The sequence below is a fragment of the Giraffa tippelskirchi genome, chromosome 12, assembly GCF_054371585.1.
Source record: "Giraffa tippelskirchi isolate mGirTip1 chromosome 12, T2T-mGirTip1v1.2.pri, whole genome shotgun sequence".
Taxonomy (NCBI): domain Eukaryota; kingdom Metazoa; phylum Chordata; class Mammalia; order Artiodactyla; family Giraffidae; genus Giraffa; species Giraffa tippelskirchi.
Genome location: NC_137286.1, coordinates 60600711 through 60623849, shown reverse-complemented (window position 1 = coordinate 60623849; position 23139 = coordinate 60600711). Strand labels below are relative to the sequence as shown.

Genomic DNA, 23139 nt, shown 5'->3' with positions numbered 1-23139 from the left:
CTATTACTTGACTCACATCAAGCTGGAAAAGTCCCAGGGGAACTTCCTTCAGTGTGTTTTCTGAGAAGTCCACATCCTTAAGATGGTTCTTCCAAAACACAGCCATTCTGTCTGGTAGAGACTCCAGGGCATTTCTGGATGCTTTGCAACATTTCTAGGAGTTAGACAATAAAGAGAATTAATCAGCTTTTTAAAGGCAGGGTTTTCTATGAGAAAGACTTTCCAAATTTAATGTTAAAAGTAAGACCATTACAAAAACCTCCGTAATAAATACAATTCAGCTAATTAAGAGGCTACAGACGATTCCTGGGCTTCCCCAGTGGCTCAGCAGTAAAGCACCCGCTCCAGTATTCTTGCCAGGAAGTCCTCATGGACAGAGGAGCCTGGTGGGCTACGGTCCATTGGGTCGAAAAGAGTCAGACTCGACTGAAGCGACTGAGCACGTGCATGCAGATTCTCCTTGCCCTGTTTTCCCGTCCTTGCTCCAAGGAACGGGTGGGAAAGGTTTCCTGGGGAGACCAAGGTGGTTCGTGGTCTTTTTCCTTCCTCCAGGACACCTGGCCCACTGTCCTTGAAAAATGGGACAATTCAGGACAGTGTTCTGAAGAGGAGCCTACACCTCCCACACATATATATTTAAACTAGAAATATTAATGTTAGGAATGGATAATTTCCATATTTGCTGTTAAAAATAATGGCAAGAAAACACAAATATACCTTATGCTGTTCCATCTGTTTTAACAAGCAAACTTCCCAAGAAACAAAACCACCATTTAAAGGGGAGAGCTATGGATGCACACTATGCTTTCTTCTCTCCTTCATTCTTATTTTAGGGCTGTTTTTGGACAGAACTCGACCCGGGCCATCCCACTTCCAGGCTGTAGCTGTGGAAAGTCTCGTAGGTGCTATGGTGCCCATCTCAAGCCCAAAGCCAAAGGGGCTGGCTCTCAGGTGAGTCACCTGCCTGAGCCCCTCAGGTGCTAGATGCTGAGTGACAGACGCGCTCGTCTATAACGGGAACACCCCTGCACACCGAGGGGAGACGGCATGCTGCACCCTCAGCTCTGGGGACTGACTGCTCCTTTCACGGTTTCTGGCAAGTTACTAACCAAAGGGCAAGCCCAGGCATCTGGAAACACCTTCAGGTTATTTCTGGAGACATTCAGACAACTGAGTGACTTGAAAGAGTGGAGGAAAAGTGCAGGGAGTTCTGTCAATTTGTTGTCAGAAACATCAAGCTCCTGTAACTTCCGTAAACCAATCCAGTTCGTGGCTAGGAGAAGATAAAAGAGGATGAATTGGTAAAAATATCCCAATCAAGAAGAAAATGACAAAGTATATCAGGTTACTGATGATTAAACATACCACTTTCTTCTTCAAACAATTTTTCCAAATAGTTTTTTGAAGCCGTCAGTTTTTGAAGTTTTGAGAGGTGCAGGAATCCTGGTGGGAGGTGGGACAACTTGTTGCTGGAAATGTCAATTTCAAGTAGCCTGTAGTTGGGAAAGAAGGAAGTCAGGGCATCAGAAGCAAGCCTTGGTTACCTATTTCTCTGTAAACCTGTTTCTTTTTCTCCTGGCACAAGGATAAGGACTGTGCACTGAAACACCAACGTGATTTTTGTTAATTGTGTTACGGTCACTATGTCGTGTGTAGACAAAGACCAGAGCCCTCTTTGGTGGGTCCGGGTCTCACTGACCAGTAGGGATGTGACCTTTATCACGTATGTGATAACGGAACAAACTGGTGTCCTGGAGCTACTGGAAGTCCAGAGAGCAGTGCTTTTGACCTTGTGGACTCTCGAGCCTGCCCTGGTTAAGGACCCCCCACTCCACGGCACTTCTTTAAGTTTTTGTATGGGGCTTCTTCCCCGTGAATTCCTGCTGACCCCACGCTCCTGTAAACATTCTTTTCTTCACTTCACTTAGAGCCTTAGCGTTTGAAGTCAGCTCACGTCCCATAGGGAACGAGGGCTTACAGGCACGATCATCAGTACATCAGGGAAGGGAAGGTCCTTTCTCTCCCTGTGCAGCCTCAGCGGGTGTCTTCCCAAGGCCTCCCAGAAAAAGAGACAGGAGCTGCCCACACTGGCAGACCACGGCCAGAGTCCTGTGCACCTGACTGCTTCTCGGAGGCCCTGCTCACTTTCCTTGGGAAGTGGACCAAAAGCTGGGGTGTCTGGGCCCCATTGCTTCCTCCAGCCCCTTTCCTCTGATTCCTGCCTGCAGGACCGAGACTGGGCATCGTGGGCAAGCAGGCCTGCATGGCTGCAAAGAGCAGTGAACGCGTGGGCCAGAGAAGCCACCCTGTTACAACTCTGTTCACGTGGACAGCAGGCTGGGACCTTGTGCCCAAGAGCTTGCTAAAGGCATGCACAACTTCCTTCTCTTATTTTAGCTGAAATTTTGTTTTCCAAAGCACCAGCTACAATCAGGGAGCACGACTGCAGGAAGCAGACACTGCAGGCAGAGGGTGTGGGGGCAGCCAGGCTCGCACGGCCGGGCCCCCCATGGGGGCTGCAGGGCAGCAGCCCACCTGGAACAGATGATTTCATCTGATGACTGCACGCTGGGCAGCTCCCCCAGGTGGTTGTCCGAGAGGTTCAGCTTCCGGAGGTTGATGAGGCCCCAGGGGACGACTGAGGGGAGGGACGCCAGGCAGTTGGCAGAAAGATCCAGCTCTGTGATCTGGCAGGAGATGTCGATGAGCCAGTCCAGATCCACCCAGGGCAGCTTGAGGTGGGACCATTTCACACGAAGAGCCTGAGTGTTGAAGAAATGGGAAAAGCACACGCCAGTGATAAACCCAGGGCTCGCGCAGACTTGGAATCAAGCAATGGTTTATCCAAGTGTGAGTCTGTCTGCGCGTCTCAGCGGAGTCCTGAGAGAGCAGGAGCACTGGGAGCACGCTGGCACTCAGGGGGCACCCGCATCCCCGAGCGAATCATTGCAGACACAGCAATATGCTCTCCAGACTCGAGAGGGAGCACGTGGGCTTCGCGTCACCTCTTAGAGGGCTGATCACAGCCAGGCGGGACACAGGGCAGGAATGGCCCCTGCTCTGTGCAGAAGAGGCCACCCCAGCCTGCAGAAGAAGGCGGAGATCCAAACCTGGGTCTTCTCCCTTCAGGTCAGCCTTCCTCGTGATTAGGGCAAGAAGCGCCTGCGCGTGCTCACACCATGTGGGTGCTTTGTGGATGCACTGCTTCCAGAGCGAGCGACAACACGCAGGCAGCGGCCAGACCGCATGCGAGAAAGAAGACTTTGACCCACAGCCTGCAGCAACCTACCAGGACACTAATAACCCCCTCATCTAAACTGGAAGCAGGGACAAAACAAGGGAAGCGGGCACTTCTCAGTCGAGTCCTGGACGTTTGCGGCCAACTGTTACAGAAGTTATCCTGTAGCTTCCTGGATTGTTACTAGGCATCGCAGTGTGCCAGGGGTGGGGCCTGGCATCCGGCATTTCCTGCAAGCTCCCAGGTGATGCCAGAGCTGCTGGTCTAAGGAACACACTCTGGGAAGGAAGAGACTGAACTTGACCTAGAGGTTGACTCATTCTATTTAAAGAAATAAAGCATAAATTATATGATCCTCCCTTTCAGGTGAGAAGGGTTCTCTAGCCCTAGGCTGAGACAACTGCTGTGACTAATTAGGGAAAGTCACACATGCTCCCTCAACCAGTCACGAAGGACGTCCCCTTCTAGGTCACCGCCTCCAGCTTGCCTACCAATGTCAGGCGCACCCAACGGCTTGCCCTTGTCCTTGATAAAGCCTCTCCACTCCTCTGACAAAAGGCGAGCGACAGTGGCTGACTGCTAGCGAAAGCGCTGAATGAATCTCCTTTGCTTTTCTCATCTGATTGGGTCAGAAAGGCCAGCAGCTTGCTGGCATGTGGTGGTAAGTGGGGTCTGGTTAAATGTTCACGAGCAGGGCTTTGCTTTTGTTGACCATCCAAGAATGTGGGGCTCATTGAGGTTTCTGGGGAAAGGAAGTCGGCTCTTTTGGCTAGTTTCTCTAAAGCAGCTGGAAATCCTATCAGAAAGTTAGAGAAACAGGAGCGAGTGCTTCACCGAAGGGAAAATGTCGCAGCTGGGAAAGACACCAAGAACGTGAGGTAAGTTCGCTTTCAAAACCGGCAGCAGCAGACTCCCTCGGCTGGCCACAAGGTGGCGCGTGTGCCTCGTCTGTGTCTCCTCGGCTGACGCGCCAGGGTTGGACAGGCTGCCTCTGCGGGGCCTCCTCAAGGCCCTGGCATTTGAACGGAGGAGATGGGGCCTCCGTCTCTGTCTGCCTGTCTCTCTCCACTCACCTCGATGAAGAGAGGCGGTGGTATACCGGATTTCAGGTCAAGAGAATGGAGTTTTAGTCTGTTTTATTTGAGACAAGTCAAGCTTGAGTTGTGGGCCTGTTTTTATGGTCATTATTGTTTTCCCCCATAATTTTTTATCTTGAAAAATTTCAAAACTGCAGAAAAGTTCAACCAGGTCAATGCATACCCATTCATACTCACTTCACCTAGATTCACCAATTGTTAATATGTTGCCACACTTCTTTTTCTTATTTTTCTCTCCACACACACACACACACACACACAAACACGCACTTTTCATTTTTTGCTGAGTCATCTGAAAGTAACCATGGCACTTCACACCGTTATCTCTGAAGAAATGAAATCAGTACAACACTATCAAATCCATACTCCAAGTTCAAATATTCCAGAAATGTCTTTTATAACTATTTTGCATCTTGATCCAGGATCTCATCAAAAATCATACACTGCATTTAGTTGTCACATCTCTTTACTTTTCTTGAATCTAGAAGAATCCTCATGCTTCTTACTGTCCTTTTAAACTTTGGCATTGTAAGTTTTCAAGTCATTCTAGTTGTCTGGTAGAATATCCCATAATCTGTATTTTGTTTCCTAATGTTTAGATTCAAGTTAAGCATTTTTGGCAAAAATCTCAATGTTCATTCCCACTAACTGAACTCCACAAGAGGACACCTAATGCCAGGTTATTTCACTAATGGTGCTGCCAAGTCTGATCCCCTGGTTAAGGGATCTGTCCTTTGTAATGTCACATTTTGTGTGTGTTTGTGTGTGTCTATCTGCGTGTGTGTGCACACTCAGTCGTTTCCGACTCTTTGGGACCCCATGGACTGGAGCCCGCCAGGCTCCTCTGTCCATTGAATTTTCAACACAAGAGTACTGGAGGGGGTTGCCATTTCCTCCTCCAGGGGATCTTCCCGACCCAGGGATCAAACCTGAGTCTCTTGCATCTCCTCCACTGGCAGACAGACTCTTTACCTCTGCGTCACAAAGTCACATTGTACTCTTTGTGATTAACGAGCAATCTGAGGGGGTGATATTTTGAGACTAGTGAATGTTTTCTGTTCCTACATCAGTTCATCCCGTGGTTTCAGCATCCAATGTTGATCCAAGGTGTCCAGATTGCAGTCTGACTCTCTCCACTCTGAACGGCCCTGTATGGCCATTCAGGTCACCTGAACTGATATGGCGGTCAAATGCAAAATGAAAAGGAGATTGGGTTTGCTTTTAAATAACAAACCTTAGGTGTCGACTTAAAGTTTTATAAATAAAACTCTGTAAGGGCCATCAAAAATAAATAAAACAACAGGCATAACTCAGGTTGCTATGGTGACATGAAACAATTACAACACAAATCAGTTAGACATCCTTGGGGAACCAGCTGAGACGTTGTGTCCCAACAATGGCAATCTTCCTCCTGCATCTCTGCAGCCTAGACCTGCATGAGGAGCAGAGACTCTGCCTCGGGCACTCAAGCCCTGTGTTTGCCTAACTCACCCCATGTGGGGCTGTAGGCAAGCTGAGTGGAGGTGAGCACTTTTTCAGGCACTGTCAGGCTCAACTCCCTTTTGAGGAAACTGCCCGTGGATTCCATGCTGCGTTAAGTCAGCCCAAGGGTCGTCTCCATCTCCTCTGCCCCAGGAGGCAGTGTGGCCTTCCAGAACCTGGACTGCATGCATCTCCAGTGCTAGACCTCGTGTGACCACCTCTGAAGCTCAGCACTGTGCCTAGCGTGCAGCAGACCCTCAAGAAATGTTTGTGTGCTGAAAAGAGTCAAGCCTCCAGGACCAACAATCCATCTACTACCCCTCTAGCCAGATCCACCACTCTAAACTATCAAGATCTGCTCAAACCCCACAGCCTCCCCTCACTGCAGTCTGTCTGCAGAGAATACCTCAACTCCCGCCCAAGGTCTGCACAAACCCCGCAGCCTCCCCCCACTGCAGTCTGTCTGCAGGGAAGACCTCAACTCCCACCCGGACAGCCCCGCACCTCCACAATCTGCCCCAAACACTCTCCAGATTTCTGGCACACTGTTTCTCCCAAGACCTCTGCCCACCCTCTGGGTTCCTTTTGGCAGATGGCTTGTGGGGTTAATAATTTGTTCTAGGTAGAAGGTATAAGAAACTGGGCAATGGGCCAACTCCTAGAACTGAGGATTCAAGACTAAAGGACAACTTCCAACTAAAGCCCAGAAACTCAGTTCAGTTCAGTTGGTCAGTTGTGTCCAACTCTTTGTGACCCACAGACTGCAGCACACCAGGCTTCCCTGTCCATCACCAACTCCTGGAGCTAACTCAAGCTCATATCCATCAAGTTGGTGATGCCATCCAACAGTCTCATCCTCTGTCATTCCCTCTTCTCCTCCCGCTTTCAATCTTTCCCAGAATCGGGGTGTTTCCAGTGAGTCAGTTCTTCACATCAGGTGGCCAAGTATTGGAGTTTCAGCTTCAATATCAGTCCTTCCGAAGAATATTCAGGTCGGATTTCCTTTAGGATGGACTGGTTGAATCTCCTTGCTGTCCAACGGACTCTCAGGAGTCTTCTCCAACACCACAGTTCAAAAGCATCAATTCTTCGGCGCTCAGCTTTGTTTATAGTCCAACTCTCACATCCATACATGACCACTGGAAAAACCATAGCTTTGACTAGACGGACCTTTGTCGGCAAAGTAATGTCTCTGGTTCTTATTATGCTGTCTAGGTTGGTCATAGCTTTTCTTACAAGGGGCAAGCGTCATTTAATTTCATGGCTGCAATCACCATCTACAGTGATTTTGGAGACCCCCCAAATAAAGTCTCTCACTGTTTCCATTATTTCCCCATCTATTTGCCATGAAGTGATGGGACCATATGCCATGATTTTAGTTTTTTGAATGTTGAGTTTTAAGCCAGCTTTTTCACTCTTCTCTTTCACTTTCATCAAGAGGCTGTTTAGTTCTTCGCTTTCTGCCATAAGGGTGGTGTCATCTGCATATCTGAGGTTACTGATATTTCTCTCTGCAATCTTTTTTTTTTATTAGTTTATTTTCTATTTTTTAACTTTACAATATTGTATTTGTTTTGCCATACGTTGACATGAATCCACCATGGGTGTACATGTTTTCCCCTTCCAGAACCCCCCTTCCACCTCCCTCCCCATCCCATCCCTCTGGGTCATCCTGGTGCACCAGCCCTGAGCACCCTGCCTGCAATCTTGATTCCAGGTTGTGCTTCATCCAGTCTGGCATTTCTCATGATGTATTCTGCATATAAGTTAAATAAGCAGTGTGACAATATACACCCTTGACGTACTCCTTTCCCGATTTAGAACCAGTCTGTTGTTCCACGTCCAGTTCTAACTGTTGCTTCTTGACTTGCATACAGATTTCTCAGGAGGCAGATAACATGGTTTGGTACTCTGATCTCTTTAAGAATTTTTCACAGTTTGTTGTGATCCACATAGTCAAAGGCTTTGGCGTAGTCAATAAAGCAGAAGTAGGTGTTTTTTCCAGAACTCTCTTGGTTTTTTGATGATCCAACAGATGTTGGCAACTTGATCTCTGGTTCCTCTGCCTTTTCTAAATCCAGCTTGAACATCTGGAAGTTCATGGTTCACATACTGTTGAAGCCTCGCTTGGAGAATTTTGAGCATTACTTTGCTAGTGTGTGAGATGAGTGCAATTGTGTGGTAGTTTGAGCATTCTTTGTCACTGCCTTTCTTTGGGATTGGAATGAAAGCTGACGTTTTCCAGTCCTGTGGCCACGGCTGAGTTTTCCAAATTTGCTGGCATATTGAGTGCTGTACTTTGACAGCATCATCTTTTAGGATGTGAAATAGCTCAACTGGAATTCCATTACCTCCACTAGATTTGTTCGTAGTGATGCTTCCTAAGGTCCACTTGAGTTCGCATTCCAGGCTGTCTGGCTCTAGGTGAGTGACCACACCATCGTGATTATCTAGGTCATGAAGATCTTTTTTGTATAGTTCTGTGTATTCTTGGCACCAGAACCTGCCTGTTCATCAATGAACCACAGGGCTCAGAAAGTGAACCCAACACTAGAGTTCACAGAAAGGCTCTGGAGCCAAGGGGTCACGGACCCCTGGCCGACTGACCGACCTGCCAAAGGGCCACCAGCGTGCTCTGGAGCTGTTGGAAACACAAGGGTGGTGGGCCTGGAGCCAAGAGAGCCTTGCAGAAGTTTACAGGTGAGAGAGGTCGCTTTTGATCATGGGTTTCACAAGGCTGCTGAGGGATCCCAGATTCTGCAGGTGGTCTGGCCTCTGCCTTTGCACTTTGTCCTGCCACCATGGCAAAGGGGACGGGGTGCTGCCTGGTCTGTTTTCTCTCTCCTGGAGTTCAGAGCCCTCGTCCTTGGAGTCATCTAAAGCCGCCTAAATCTGCAAGTCCTGGGGAAAGGGCCACCTTCAGCGAGGGTCTGCCTTATGGCCCCCAGTTATGCAACAAGGATGCCATCCTGCCTCAGAGTCAGCATTTACTTGAGCACTGCCAAGGGCAGGCCAGCCTGCCAGGCACTGGGGTTGAAGATCCGGATGCTGCAGATGGAACCAAGGCCCAGGTTGGTTATGGCGCAAAGGAAGAGCTGTGTGTACTGACCATGCATCTAGACATCCTAACTCACGGGTTTGTTGGTTTTCATGGACTAACAGCACATGAAGTCAACCACAAAGCCAGGAAAGAACACCCACGGGGAAGCCTCTCTGCGTCTTTGGGGGCGCTATATATCAGAAGTATCATCAGTAAGAAGTGAGTGGCTCTGTGTGGCACTCAGCACCCCAGATATGAGGAAGGGGAGGAAGCAGATACTGCCAGTTCCTAAAATTGAGCTTTTTGTAGGTCTAACGCCCACCAGAGTTTCTGCAGGGTTGAAATCTGTGAAACTCAAGCTCCAGCCCTGAGAGAAGTAGTAAAAAGCAGAAGTCTGAAAACATGATAACACACTCAAAATTCAGACATGGCTGTGAGGAGACTCCTGGGCTGGATGGTGGTTGGAAAAACATGTAAGGTTTCTGCCTGGTCTTGGATTAGTCTGAGAACTTTCACTTACAAAAGTTCCTTTCCTTTTGGTGCACAAACATTACGGGCTGTGCAAGTATTTCCAAAGCGGCAGTGAGGAAGAAGGAAGTAAAAAGGAAGCAGAGAAACCTGGCTGGGCAAGTCCTCATTACTTATTTGTGTTTAGTGCAGGCAGGACCACAATAAACCAGGTTCTGAGGAAGACAACCTAGCAAATGTATAATTAAATCCATGCACGCTGAACTGCAAAATCAAAGATAGCCAGCTATAGAGATCCCCAAATTCAACGGCGTCATGGTGAGGCCACATCACCCTGGAAGAAACAGACAGACAACGTGCTATGTTGGTTCTTAAACATGAGTCCTTTCAATCCTGGATCAAAGAAAGATGATCAAAGATTGATCAAAGATCAATCCTGATCTCCTAGAAGGCAATGGAGGTGACTTAAGAAACTCGTTTTCCAAGGCAGTGATGGTGACTACTACCAGTTTAGGGAAGACCGGGACACCAGGCTCAGTATAGAGAGTGATGTTTGGGAGGACCGCTGCATAAGAAGGTCTTCTTGTCCTGTGACGGAAGCTGTGGTCCAGGAAGGCAATTGCCTGCCTTTATACCCCACTGCCTGAAGCTTCCATAGGTAAATATCACAGAGATTGAGCCCCTGAATGACAGCGTGACCTCTTTCATGCTTTTATGTTGGCGCAACCCTTATGGTTGAAGAATATAATCGTTTACGAAGGGCTGAAATTGACAATGCTTTTAGGCTGGCTTTAACCTAAAGAGCTGAGGGGCTGGCAACTGGGCCCTGAGCGGACACAGAGAAGGGTTCTCTGCTTCAGCGCTGGGAGGACGTGCCTCTGTAATCTTGAGCACAGCCCCACCAGAGCAAGCTCCAATGCTGCCTCCTTCTTAGGTCTCCGTGGAACACACGAAGCAGAATCTGCATCCCTTCTCCTCATCTCACTGTCCCTTGAGGGGACAGACGGGAACTCAACGACAGCAAAGCATGACACAAAAAAGGCAGTCAGTGCAATTAGCCTTTTCAGCCACGACACGTGAGTTAAAATGGGGAGAAATGTAGAGAATGTTCTAAAATGTATTCATGGACCCTTGGACTACATAGGACCCAAGACTTCCTTTTTGTGAGTAGGCATGTTCCTGGGTGGTGGTTCTTTGTTGAAACAGCCAGTAAGACAAGAACTACCTTCTGACCTGTGAAGGAGTAGTCAGGGCACCAGACGGCTGAAGGAGTGCAAATCCAATGGGTGTAACTGGAAAGGAACAGACTCACTAAAAGGTCTGAAGAACAAGCCAAAAGAATTATAAGAATGAAGGTGCTCAGGGCAGCAGAGTCAGCTGCAGAATCTGAAGACAAATCCTAAGCCCCCCGAGTGACGTCAGTGACTGCAGAAGTGGGCCCTAGTGTGACTGGTGTCCTTATGGAAAGGGGAGGTGAGCCACAGAGGTGGACACGTGCAGAGAAAGGACCGTGAGAAGTCAGGGTGGGGCATGGCATGTGACTGGAGTGATGGGTCTACAAGCCAAGGGCCACCGAGGACTGCCAGTAGCCACTGGATGCTAGGAAGTGGCAGGGAAGGGTCTTCCGCTGGAGCCGTGACAAGGAGCACAGGCCCTGTCAACACCCTGAGTCAGGTGTGCAGCCTACAGAACTCAGGACAACACACTCCTGTTATTCTAAGGCAGCTGGTGTTTGTTACTTTGTTACAGTGGCGCTGATACAGATGGTTAACAAGTTAAGTGACCACAGAGAAGTCAAGACCTGAGAATCTGGAACATTCCATCAACAAAAGCCCACAGATTAAGAAAGGAAATGAAATAAGCAGAGATTCTTGAAAGCCACAGGGATGCCTCTTGAGATAAGCAGATTAGAAACACAATAAAAATGTAGGGAAAGGACAGTGAAACCAGCTATTAATTTAGGGAAAAGCCTAGGAGGCCTCTATGATGAAAAAGGAGAATTTTGAAAATGACCTGAGGAAATAAAGGGAGTAAGGGAAAGGAGAGGAAAAGAGAAAGGGGAGGATAGCCTTCCTTCTAAACTCAGAAGAAAGATCAATTAAATGACTCAATTATTAAATTAAATGACTTAGAGAGAAACAATGAAATTAGTTCTGACAAAAACCTGCCTGCTAAAAATATTGCAAATGTCAGAATTAGTGGTGGTTAGCTGCCAATATAATTTCAGACAAAGGAAAAAAAAGGGGAAACATAACCAAGTAAGCCAGATCAGTGTGAAATGTAAGCACAAAAATAACTTGGAAACAGAACTACAGTGGCATTTTAAACAGTCAATACGGAACAGTCTGTTGCCTCCCAGGGCACACTCAAACCTGAACTCTGCAGGAGAACCTTCTGGAAGTTGAGCTGTGACGGCATGATAATACCTTCCTGGTAACTCTTTGCAAGGCATACACAGAACTTTTTCAAATGATGCTCACAGTGACCCTATAAGCTCAGGCACAATCTGCACAGACAGCCTCAGTGAGGCAGTCTGTCTGAAGGTGAGACAACCAGGGTCACAATCCATATCAGGAGCCGGATGTTCCGTCTGCTCCCTTCCCACCGACCCCGTGTCCAGCCACATGGTCATGAAACAGCTGACACGGTTTCAAAGGCATTAGGAGGGATAATCAAGGTGCCTCAATGATGATGAAGCCGCAAAATACACCACGCTAAATCTTTGGGTTCCAACCCAGGACAAATTCATAAAAAACAAACTCATGAAAATTTTAGGAAAACATTAGCAGAATATGATAGGTCTTATATGCAAAAAAATGAATGGAGAATTATAAAACTACACATTATAATAAGAATGGGAGTAGGGGCCAGGAGAACAAACTCTGTTTTCAAATCAGTATGAATTTCACATAAATTGATTGCATTCTGAGTCAGAAACAAAAATAAAAGGAAAAAAGGGAAAAGGCAAGCTTCCCGCATATCTTATCCTTGGACAAAGGCAAAGTAAAGGTAGAAATCAACGACGAAAGCAGAATTGAAAGGTATCCAATTATTTGGACACTAAAAATATCCTTTCAAATAATGTTGGGTAGGAGAGAAAACAGCTTCCCTGGTGGCTCAGATGGTAAAGAATCTGCCTGCAAAGCAGGAGACCCGGGTTCCATCCCTGGGTCAGGAAGACCCCCTGAATAAGGGAATGGCAACCCACTCCAGTATTCTTGCCTGGAGAATCCCATGGACAGAGGAGCCTGGTGGGCTACAGTTCATGGGATTGCAAAGAGCTGGACACGACTGAACAACTAACACCACTACCACCACAGGAGAGAAAAACCAATTCACAAGAGTAGAATATATTTTTAGACCAACAAAAGCATCACAAGTAATGAGGACAAAAACTCTGATAACAGTTACCAAAGGGAAAAAGTAAAGTATCATAAACTAGCTCTGCCCTGCTTAGAATGGAAAGCTAAAAGAAAGTGGGGAAATGAAATTAGACAAAAAATAGAAAAACCAAAATGAAATAAAAACAAGGAAGTTGCTAAATAAAACCAATTTTAGAATAATTTGAAAATAATAAAATTGATAATCAATTGACTAAATTAAAAATAAAAGTACCTTAAGAATAAAAATGACAATCTATCAACCACTGGAAAATAATGTTTAAGTTATGGGAGATGTCCTCAGCCAGAACTAAAAAACCAAATAATGATATTGAAATGCAAGATTTACTTTCAAAATAAAAAGTTCTCAAAGTGACATAGTAAGAGAAAAACTAAATAATGTATGTGAGACAAACAAGGAAAATAACTAAAGGATCACTCTCCAAAGGCTCCTAATTCAATACAGTTCTTTTTCAATCCAATCTTTCAAAGAACAAATTGTCTCTGTGTTACATACATGGTTCCTTAACAGAAGACTCACTTCATTTTGTGAGTAAAACCAATTACTCTGCAAGAGCCATTAAAATTCTAAGTCAACTACATGTACACACACGGATGCAAACACTGTAACAAAATTTTCTCTAATGGAAATCAACAACTGAACTCAAAGGTTTCAGTTCTCCAACCAAGCAGGATCTATACCAAGAAAAGAGCACAGTGGTAACTTCTGGAAAACCATCAGCACATTTTGTTAAGAAAAGGGGCCCTCTTTGAAGCATCTAAATGCCAAAACATATTAAAATTCATCACTTTTTCTTCACTAAAGTTCTTAAAAATAGGTAAACAAGGCCTGCTTTTAAATCAACACTGTGCTTTTTTTCCCTGTAGTATTTCAGTCATTCCTTTTAAAAATAGGAAATTTACCAAAAAGTCTTCCTTCCAACTTAAGAATTTTGCCAATAGCAATTTGAGAGAAAGAAAAAAAGCAGGAAATAAAAATACTATCTCTGCAATTACTACCCCAGTCAAGTTACTGTTTGAGAGAACTCTGTTTCCTCAATTTTTAAATAAAGACAACAATTTCTGCCTCATAGATTTGTATAGATGATTAAAGTAGAATGTTTTGCAAAGTACTTTGTTAGCCATGAAGTCCTATGTAAACAGAAGGTTACTATATGTGTAAAAATTTATCCATCCATCTTTTCACCTCTCCATCCATGCATCCATCCAGGTAGCCCACCCATCCACCCACCCACCCACCTATGTTCCATCCAGCCACCTAAGCAACCATCTACTCATCCCGTTCCAGGCCCTATGCTGAGGGGCAAATACAGGGTGAGCAAAACAGGACAAATTCTTGCTTTGGAGAAGCTTCCAGTTAAATGGGGGAATTGACATTAAACAAGAATATCACCTGAACAGACAACCCCAAACTTTAAGTGCTACGAATAAAATGGCAGGGAGCTCTAGGAGACGGAAGAGGGATGTGACCTGGCCTGTGGGCTAGGGGAGGCCTTCCGGGGCCCGGGGCTGAGGTGTGGCGAGCTGGCGGGGCGGCGCTGTGCTGAGCGCGGGCAGGCCGGCCCATGTGTCCCTGCTGGGCAGCGTCCACTTTTGGGTAAAGTACGGGCTGTGCGGTTCCCCTGCTGCTGGGTTGTGGGGGTTTTCTCTTAAATAGCTGTGCTTTGGGCAGTGCAGTTGTGGCAATTACTTTTCTTTTTTTCCTTTTGAGTCATGTCCTAGAGGTATCTTTCAGAAAGGAAATACCAAATTCAGAGCTGTTCTCTGGGAGAAAAGCACTTTATAGCTCATGTCACATGATGCCAATTACTTCCCACACATATGGAACCAATTTATATCGCCAGCAGCGAGGCTTTGGTGTCCCTTTCTCTTTGACGCTGCCAAGTGTCTCGCGCAGCATTCATATTTATTTTTGTGAGTTTAACAGGTAGGTAACAGCATTGTCAAGTTATTTTAATCTTTATTTCTGTAGTTTCCAATAAAGTTGTATGTGTTTCCATGCCATGATTTACTATCTGTGTTTTCTCTTATGTAAATTAACCATTCGTTTCTCTGAACTTCTTACCCAAGGCCATTTGTAAGCAATATGACCATGGCTCTGGCTTGGGCACTGCAGAGTACCAGGCATCTAGTAGGTGATCTACAAACACTGACTGAATTAAACTCAATTGTCAGTTGACATATACTTGCATCAATTATTTTTTTTTATTTCAGTTGCTGTCACAGTTCTTTTTTCTCATGTATCTTCTAATGTTTTTCTTTTTAATATTTCTTTAAAAATTATATTTTACTATATTAGTATACTATAAAACTATATTTTACTATAATTAATTTTATATATCATTTATCTTATTTGTGACTATACATCTTGACATATCTTTGAAGTTTTGAAATGTAATCATTTTCTTTTATAACCGGAAAAAATGTGCTTTTAAAATATATTGTAACAAGTTTCCAATGCTTAACTTTAATCTGTTTGGAATTAATTTGCATAATTATGAATGTACTTGTCTATGGCCACCTGATGTGAAGAGACACTATGCTGAGAAAGATTGAGGGCAGGAGGAGAAGGGGGCAACAGAGGGTGAGACGGCTGGATGGCATCACCAACTCAATGGACATGGGTTTTAGCAAACCCCGGGAGTTGGTGAAGGACAAGGAGGCCTGGCGGGCTGCAGTCCATGGGGTTGCAAGGAGTTGGACACGACTTAGGGACTGAACAACACTGCTGATAGCCAATAGTTTAAGAGTTGGACACGACTTAGGGACTGAACAACACTGCTGATATCCAATAGTTTAAGAGTTGGACACAACTTAGGGACTGAACAACACTGCTGATATCCAATAGTTTCAATGACATTGGATCATGTTTTCTTTTCTTCTCTTATCCTTTCCTTATTGGGTTTTCTAGTTTGTCGCATATTCCAAATAATAGCGTTTCTCTATCTCTATGGATCATTTTCTCCATTGTAAATTAAATGCAAGCGGTTTGTATAACCGCTGCTTTGCGTCATGTTTGACGATCTAACCGGACAGCCCACCATGAACGCCTGCCTGGAAGGTCACACAGTTCCCTGGCTCACCTGTTCTCCTGTGTGACCCTCACGGTCTGTTCTCAAATTCTAGGAAGCACTCACTGTGGGGACCGCATCGCAGTGGCGAGTTTATTCCGTAGGGAGAGCATGTGAACAGGGCCTGAGGGTGGAGAAAGCCGTGGCATGCGGGAACTGGAGGGAACAGACCCGTGCAGGACCATCGGCTGACTCCCAGGGCACGGAACAGCGGAGCTGACGACAGCGGCCCATGACCGTTCTGAGTTTGATCTCATATTTAATAACTCTCCCAGGGCAGGTGAGGGCTCCCCTCACACAAGCCAGTGGTGAAGACGCAGAACCGCGCGCATTCAGGCCTCCGCTGCGTGGCTGCGCACCAACGCGGGCCACACTGCCCGCCCGAGGAGGCTGTGAGGAGCTGCAAAGGCGCGCGGTGCAGATGCAGAGATGCCCTGGAGAGCTCGCAGTTCTGAATAAGACTCTGATACTAAACCCCAGGCCTAACTGGGGCAGGGATGCACCCCAGAAGCCTTACCTCCCCTGGCGCCAGCAGCCCTCGGTCAGCTGCTCACGGCTGCCCAAGCAGAGCTGAGCAGCCAGCCCTCCTGCAGGGGTGCCCCTCCAAGCGCCCGCGTGTGCGTCCTCGGACCCTCCAGACCACCCTGATGCCTGAGAAGGGCGGCCTCAGCCCCTGAGTGCAGCCAGGCCCTTTGTGCTCAGGCACAGACACCAGCATCTGGACGGCCGGTCACCAGAAATGTGCAGGGTGCATCATATGCCAGAGCCGATCCAAAGTGCCACCAGTAATGGTAACAGTGTAGTAGGTGTAATGAATGATCCTCTCTAGGTTCACTATCAGATTTGACATCATTCAGTTCAGTTCAGCTGCTCAGTCGTGTCCGACTCTTTGCGACCCCATGAACCGCAGCACGCCAGGCCTCCCTGTCCATCACCAACTCCCGGAGTCCACCCAAACCCACATCCATTGAGTCGGTGATGCCATCCAACCATCTCATCCTCTGTCGTCGCCTTCTCCTCCTGCCCTCAATCTTTCCCAGCATCAGGGTCTTTTCCAATGAGTCAGCTCTTAGCATCAGGTGGCCAAAGTATTGGAGTTTCAGCTTCAACATCAGTCCTTCCAATGAACACCTAGGACTGATCTCCCCTAGGATGGACTGGTTGGATCTTCTTGCAGTCCAAGGGACTCTCAAGAGTCTTCTCCAACACCACAGTTCAAAAGCATCAATTCTTCTGCGCTCAGCTTTCTTTATAGTCCAACTCTCACATCCATACATGACCACTGGAAAAACCATAGCCTTGACGAGATGGACCTTTGTTGGCAAAGTAATGTCTCTGCTTTTTAATATGCTGTCTAGGTTGGTCACAACTTTCCTTCCAAGGAGTAAGCGTCTTTTAATTTCATGGCTGTAATCACCATCTGCAGTGATTTTAGAGCCCAGAAAAATAAAGTCTGACACTGTTTCCATTGTTTCCCCATCTATTTGCCATGAAGTGATGGGACCGGATGCCATGATCTTAGTTTTCTGAATGTTGACCTTTACGCCAACTTTTTCACTTTCCTCTTTCACTTTCATCAAGAGGCTCTTTAGTTCTTCTTCACTTTCTGCCATAAGGGTGGTGTCATCTGCATATCTGAGGTTATTGATATTTCTCCCAGCAATCTTGATTCCAGCTTGTGCTTCATCCAGGCCAGCGTTTCTCATGATGTATTCTGCATATAAGTTAAATAAGCAGGGTGACAATATACAGCCTTGATGTACTCCTTTTCCTATTTGGAACCAGTCTGTTGTTCCATGTCCAGTTCTAACTGTTGCTTCCTGACCTGTATACAGGTTTCTCCAGAGGCAGGTCAGGTGGTCAGTTATTCCCATCTCTTTAAGAATTTTCCACAGTTTATTGTGATTCACACAGTCAAAGGTTTTGGCATAGTCAACAAAGCAGAAATAGATGTTTTTCTGGAACTCTCCTGCTTTTTCGGTGATCCAGCGGATGTTGGCAATTTGATCTCTGGTTCCTCTGCCTTTTCTAAAACAAGCTTGACATCATTAGAGACTTCTAGAGAAAATTAATAAGTTCCCAATTGGGTAGTTTCAAAATCAATTTCAGTTCTAATCCACTTAACTCCAGCACTCAGACCAGCCCAGCAAGCCCTCCAGCCCAGCCTTCTCACTGCTGAATGGGACCAATACTGCGCCTAGCCCAGGCCCTGCCTTGGTCTCTTGGCATTTGTTTCTTTCTGGCCATGCCAACACCAAAGTGTTATTTCTCATGGCAACAAAGCAAACGCTGACAGGATGGTCACCACAAACACCGGCCAACTCATTAAACATCCAGGCAAGGGTTTGGGCGACTTTCCAGAGGGGCACCCGGGAGCCAGAGCTAGGAATGATTTTGGTCAGGTCTGACTTGGCTTCGCTTTTGCTCTTTGAAAAATGCATCCAGACCATGTGATGCAGGCTCTCAGACTTTCCTTTCCAAACACCATCAAAACCTAACTGCCCGCTGACAGTGGAAAATCAACGTGGGCTTCTTAGCCATTCCTGGTTGCCAGCAGAGACAGATTCTGGCAGAATGAGAACTAGGCTGGGCCTGACACAGAGGCGTGGGGAACCTCAACTGGCCATGGCTTCCACAGAGGCAGCAGTTCCATTAAAAAATACCAACTGGCTGGTGGGGAAAGCACAGCACAGACACAGAAGAAAACAAGATGCTGCTTTAGCAAGGTCGCTGCCATGAACGCCAGGAGGACAGGGAGCTACCAGGCTGTGTGCACACGGCAGCCAAGTACCCTTTTGATGCCGGCCTTAGTCCAATATTCTAAACCCCAAATGCCAGTTCAATCCCACTGCACACCTGGGAAGGTCAGAGCACTCACCTCTGGTTCCTGAGTCATCGTTCCCAATGCTGGACCGCCCCGCGCTAACCCCCTCCTTCTGCTGGCAGCACAAAAGGAAGGTGCTGTCACAGGTCAGCGATCCGAGCAGCCAGATGCGCCTAATGCAAGGCGCTTGAGTGTGAAATTCACTTGAATAATAATCATAAAAAAAACACCACCCTCTTTGGGGAAGCCCACAGAGTCCTTATGACTCAGGCTGCACTGTAACTTCATTTTCTCTTCCGATTCTATCCAAGAGAGCCAAGGAGAAGAAAAGCAACTGCGTCTTGTCTTTGCTTTCTCACTTACAGAATCCAATAATCACGTGCATGCTCTATCCCTACCCTGGCAAATTAGCAGGAATTACTGGTTGACAAGATCACAGACACAGATCTCAACCGTTTCTGCTTTTAACCTTAAACCAAGAAAATGAAACTCACCAAGTACAGGTTAGAATCACTTGGGAACTTTCTAAAACACTACTGATTCAGGTTCCGTCCTACAGATTCGGATTTAGGTAGTGTACAGTGTGGCCTGCACATTGTGATTTTTAAAAGCCACCAGGGACTCCAATTACAGAAAAGTGTGAGAACCACTGATCTACATGAAAGACCTGGGGGGTACACTGCAAGGATCATGAAATGAGAAAATCCCCAAGTTACAAAGATTCAGATTCTGGTCTCAGCATCACTGTTTAATATTTTCTGTTCTCAGACAAGTAACAGAATGTCTTTCAACCTCAATATTTTCATCTGGTAAACAAATTCTATTCCTTGCAGCTCTTACTGAAGTGTTATATGGTTCAAATATGATAAGAAAGTGCTGGAAAAAACACTAAACACTATACACATGTAAGGGTTAGATGACATTATTTCCTTTTGCAACATGAAGCTGATGTTTAACATTTATTGAGACGTTGGGTTAAGTGCACAGCTGGCTTCAAAGGTAGATACTACTATAATTATCTCTGTTTATAACTTAGACCAGCCAAGGTACAGAGAGGTAAGAAGGTATGGAAAACAGAATATCAGTGTTCTCTAGAAAACTCAGAAACCAGAAATGATTAGAAAAAGGTAAAAAGGGACTTCCCTGGTGGTCCAGTAGCTAAGACTCTGAGCTCCCAATGCAGAGGGCCTAGGTTTGATTCCTGGTCAGGGAACTAGATCCCACGTGCCACAAATAAAGATCAAAGATCTCGTGTGTCACAACTAAGACCCTAAGCAGCCAAATAAATAAGTAAATAAATACTCAGAAAAGAAAAAGGTAAAAAGGAAATGTTGTTGTTCAGTCACTGAGTCGTGTCTAACTCTTTGTGACCCCATGCTCTGCAGCACGCCAGGCTCTTCTGTCCCTCACTAGCTCCCAGTTTGCTAAAGATCATGTCCAATGAGTCAGTGATGCTATCTAACCATTTTATCCTCTGCAAAACCCTTCTTCTCCTGCCCTCAATCTTTCCCAGCATCGAGGTCTTTTCCAATGAGTGGGCTCTTCGCATGAGGTGGCCAAAGTATTGGAGTTTCAGCTTCAACATCAGACCTTCCAACGAATATTCAGAGTTGATTTCCTTTAGGACTAACTGGTTTGATTTCCTTGTAGTCAAAGGGATTCTCAAGAGTCTTCTCCAGCACCATAATTTGAAAGCATCAATTATTTGGCACTCAGCCTTCCTTATGGTCCAACTTTCACATCTGTACATGACTACTGGAAAAACCATAGCTTTGACTATACAGACTTTTGTAAGCAAAGTGATGTCTCTTTTTTTTTTCTTTCTATATATATATATACACACACACATATATACACACATATATATATGTGTATATACATATATTATTGACATATAGTTGACATTTAACTTATATGCAGAGTACATCATGCGAAATGCCACACTGGATGAAGTTCAAGCTGGAATCAAGATTGCCGGAGGAAATATCAATAACCTCAGATGTGCAGATGAAAGTGAAGTGAAAGTGAAAGTCACTTAGTCGTGTCCGACTGTTTGTGACCCCATGGACTATACAGTCCATGGCATTCTCCAGGCCAGAATACGGGAGTGGGTAGCCTTTCCCTTCTCCAGGGGATCTTCCCAGCCCTGGGATCAAACCCAGGTGACCTGCATTACAGGCAGATTCTTTACCGGCTGAGCCACCAAGGAAGCCCAAGAATACTGGAGTGGGTAGCCTATCCCTTCTCCAGCAGATCTTTCCAACCCAGGAATCGAACCGGGGTGTCCTGCATTACAGGTGGATTCTTTACCAACTAAGCTATCAGGGAAGCCCTAATGGCAGAAAGTGAAGAGGAACTAAAGAGCCTATTAATGAAGGTGAAAGAAGAGAGTGAAAAAGCTGGCTTAAAACTCAACATTAAAAAAAAACTAAGATCATGGCATCTGGTTCCATCACTTCATGGCAAATAGATGGGGAAAAAATGGAAACAATGACAGACTTTATTTTCTTGGGCTCCAAAATCATTGAGGACATTGATTGCAGCCATGAAATTAAAAGACGCTTGCTCCTTAGAAGTAAGTTATGATAAACTTAGTGTATTAAAAAGCAGAGACATCACTTTGTTGACAAACGTCCGTATGGTCAAAGCTAGTCATGTATGGATGTGAGAGTTGGACCATAAAGAAGGCTGAGTGCTGAAGAGTTGAAGCTTTTGAGTTGTGGTGCTGGAGAAGACTCCTGAGAGTCCCTTGGACAGTGAGGAGATCCAACCAGTCCATCCTAAAGGAAATCAGTCCTGGGTATTCACTGGAAGGACTGATCCTGAAGCTGAATCTCCAACACTTTGGCCACCTGATATGAAGAGCTGACTCTGGAAAAGATTCTGATGCTGGGAAAGGCTGAAGGCAGAGGAGAAGGGGACGGCAGAGGATGAGATCGTTGGATGGCATCATTGACTCAATGGACATGGGTTTGAGCACACTCTGGGACCTGGTGGGGGACAGGGAGGCCTGGTGTGCTGCAATCTCTGGGGTTGCACAGTCGGTACGACTGAGTGAACAGCAACAACAAAATAGTTGACTTACAATGTTTCAGGTAGACAGCAAGGTGGTTCAGTTACACACATACACATGTATATTTTTGAGATTATTTTCCATTATAGGTTTATTACAAGATATTAAGTATACTTCCCTGTGCTATACAGTCAGCCTTTGTTGCTTGTTCTGTATCTATTTTAACTTAGAAATATGGCACTTTAGTCATAGTAAGGCAAACAAGTGGAATCAAAATGTCATAAAGTTTTTAGTTAGGCAAAAATTCATAAGTTTCCTAAAATATATATATTATTCATACAATTTATATATATGTATACAAAAGTTTTTTTGCAATGCTTAATAAAGGCTTGAGAAAGAACGTAAAAAAAAGAAGAGATGGAGAAATTGGAAAACATAAACTAAATGAAATGAGAGCACTGAATATGAAATAGAAAAAGTGAAACAAACTAGATGAAAGATCATCATATAGTCCAGTTGTTTTTAAACATGGCTCCTCATTAGAAACATATCTGGCACTCTGGAGAAAAAAGCAATACCTGGGCCTTTGTATTTTTCAAAAAATTCCAAGAAAATTCTGATATGAATCTGGATTTTTAAAAGAGATTACAGATTTTTCTATTAAATGGTAATTTTGGTGATATAAAATTCTATTACTTTTCTGTTGGCCAATCATGATACAATGGTATTTAATGAATAATAGTTACATAATCACAATAGTAAAAGATGTTTATCAGTTTGACAATCAATAGCCAAACAAAAAGTAAAAGATAATTATAACTGCAAGCCATAATGGGAACATGATTAACCTAACAATATAAAACAACCACATGCAATTTGGGGGGGTGGTAGTCACGGAGAGTGATGTGGTCAGCAGAAGTGCACACCTGCACGTTTTCATCCGCTCAGCCATTCTATGTGTTTTGGTTAGTGCATTTAATTCATTCACATTTAAGGTAATTATCGATATGAGTGAACCTATTGCCATTTTCTTAATTGTTCTGGGCTTATTTTCTGTAGGTCTTTTCCCTCTCTTGTGCTTTCTGCCTAGGGAAGTTCTTTTAGCATTTGTTGTAAAGTTGGTTTGGTGTTGCTGAATTCTCTTAAATTTTGCTTGTCTGTAAAAGTTTAGATTTCTCCATCAAATCTGAAGGAGAGTCTTGCTGGGTACTCTTTCTTGGTTGCAGGTTCCTCCCTTTCATCACTTTAAATATATCATGCCATTCCCTTCTGGCTTGTAGAGTTTCTGTTGAGAAATCAACTGATAACCTGATGAGAGTTCCCTTGTATGCTGTTTGTCATTTTCCCTTTGTTGCTTTTAATATTTTATGTTCGTCTTTAATTTTTGTCACTTGATTACCCCATTTCTCAGTGCTTTTCTCCGTGGGTTTATCCTTCCTGGGACTTGGCTTCCTGGACTTGGCTATTTCCTTTCCCATGTTCAGGAAGTTTTCAGCTATTGGTGG

At 45.3% G+C, this 23139-nt stretch overlaps 1 protein-coding gene across 3 annotated transcripts in view; it reads right to left on the bottom strand.

Annotated features, from left to right (window-relative positions):
- LRRK1 (leucine rich repeat kinase 1) overlaps positions 1-23139 on the bottom strand; it is a 134091-nt gene that overhangs the window by 47594 nt on the left and 63358 nt on the right. For all 3 annotated transcript variants that reach the window (XM_081551385.1, XM_081551386.1, XM_081551387.1), the window contains exons 7-10: positions 2536-2762; positions 1366-1493; positions 1110-1273; positions 17-154 (exon numbers count right to left, since the gene is read on the bottom strand). In XM_081551385.1, coding sequence (XP_081407511.1) covers positions 17-154; positions 1110-1273; positions 1366-1493; positions 2536-2762 — 657 coding nt within the window. The remainder of the gene's footprint in view (positions 1-16; positions 155-1109; positions 1274-1365; positions 1494-2535; positions 2763-23139) is intronic.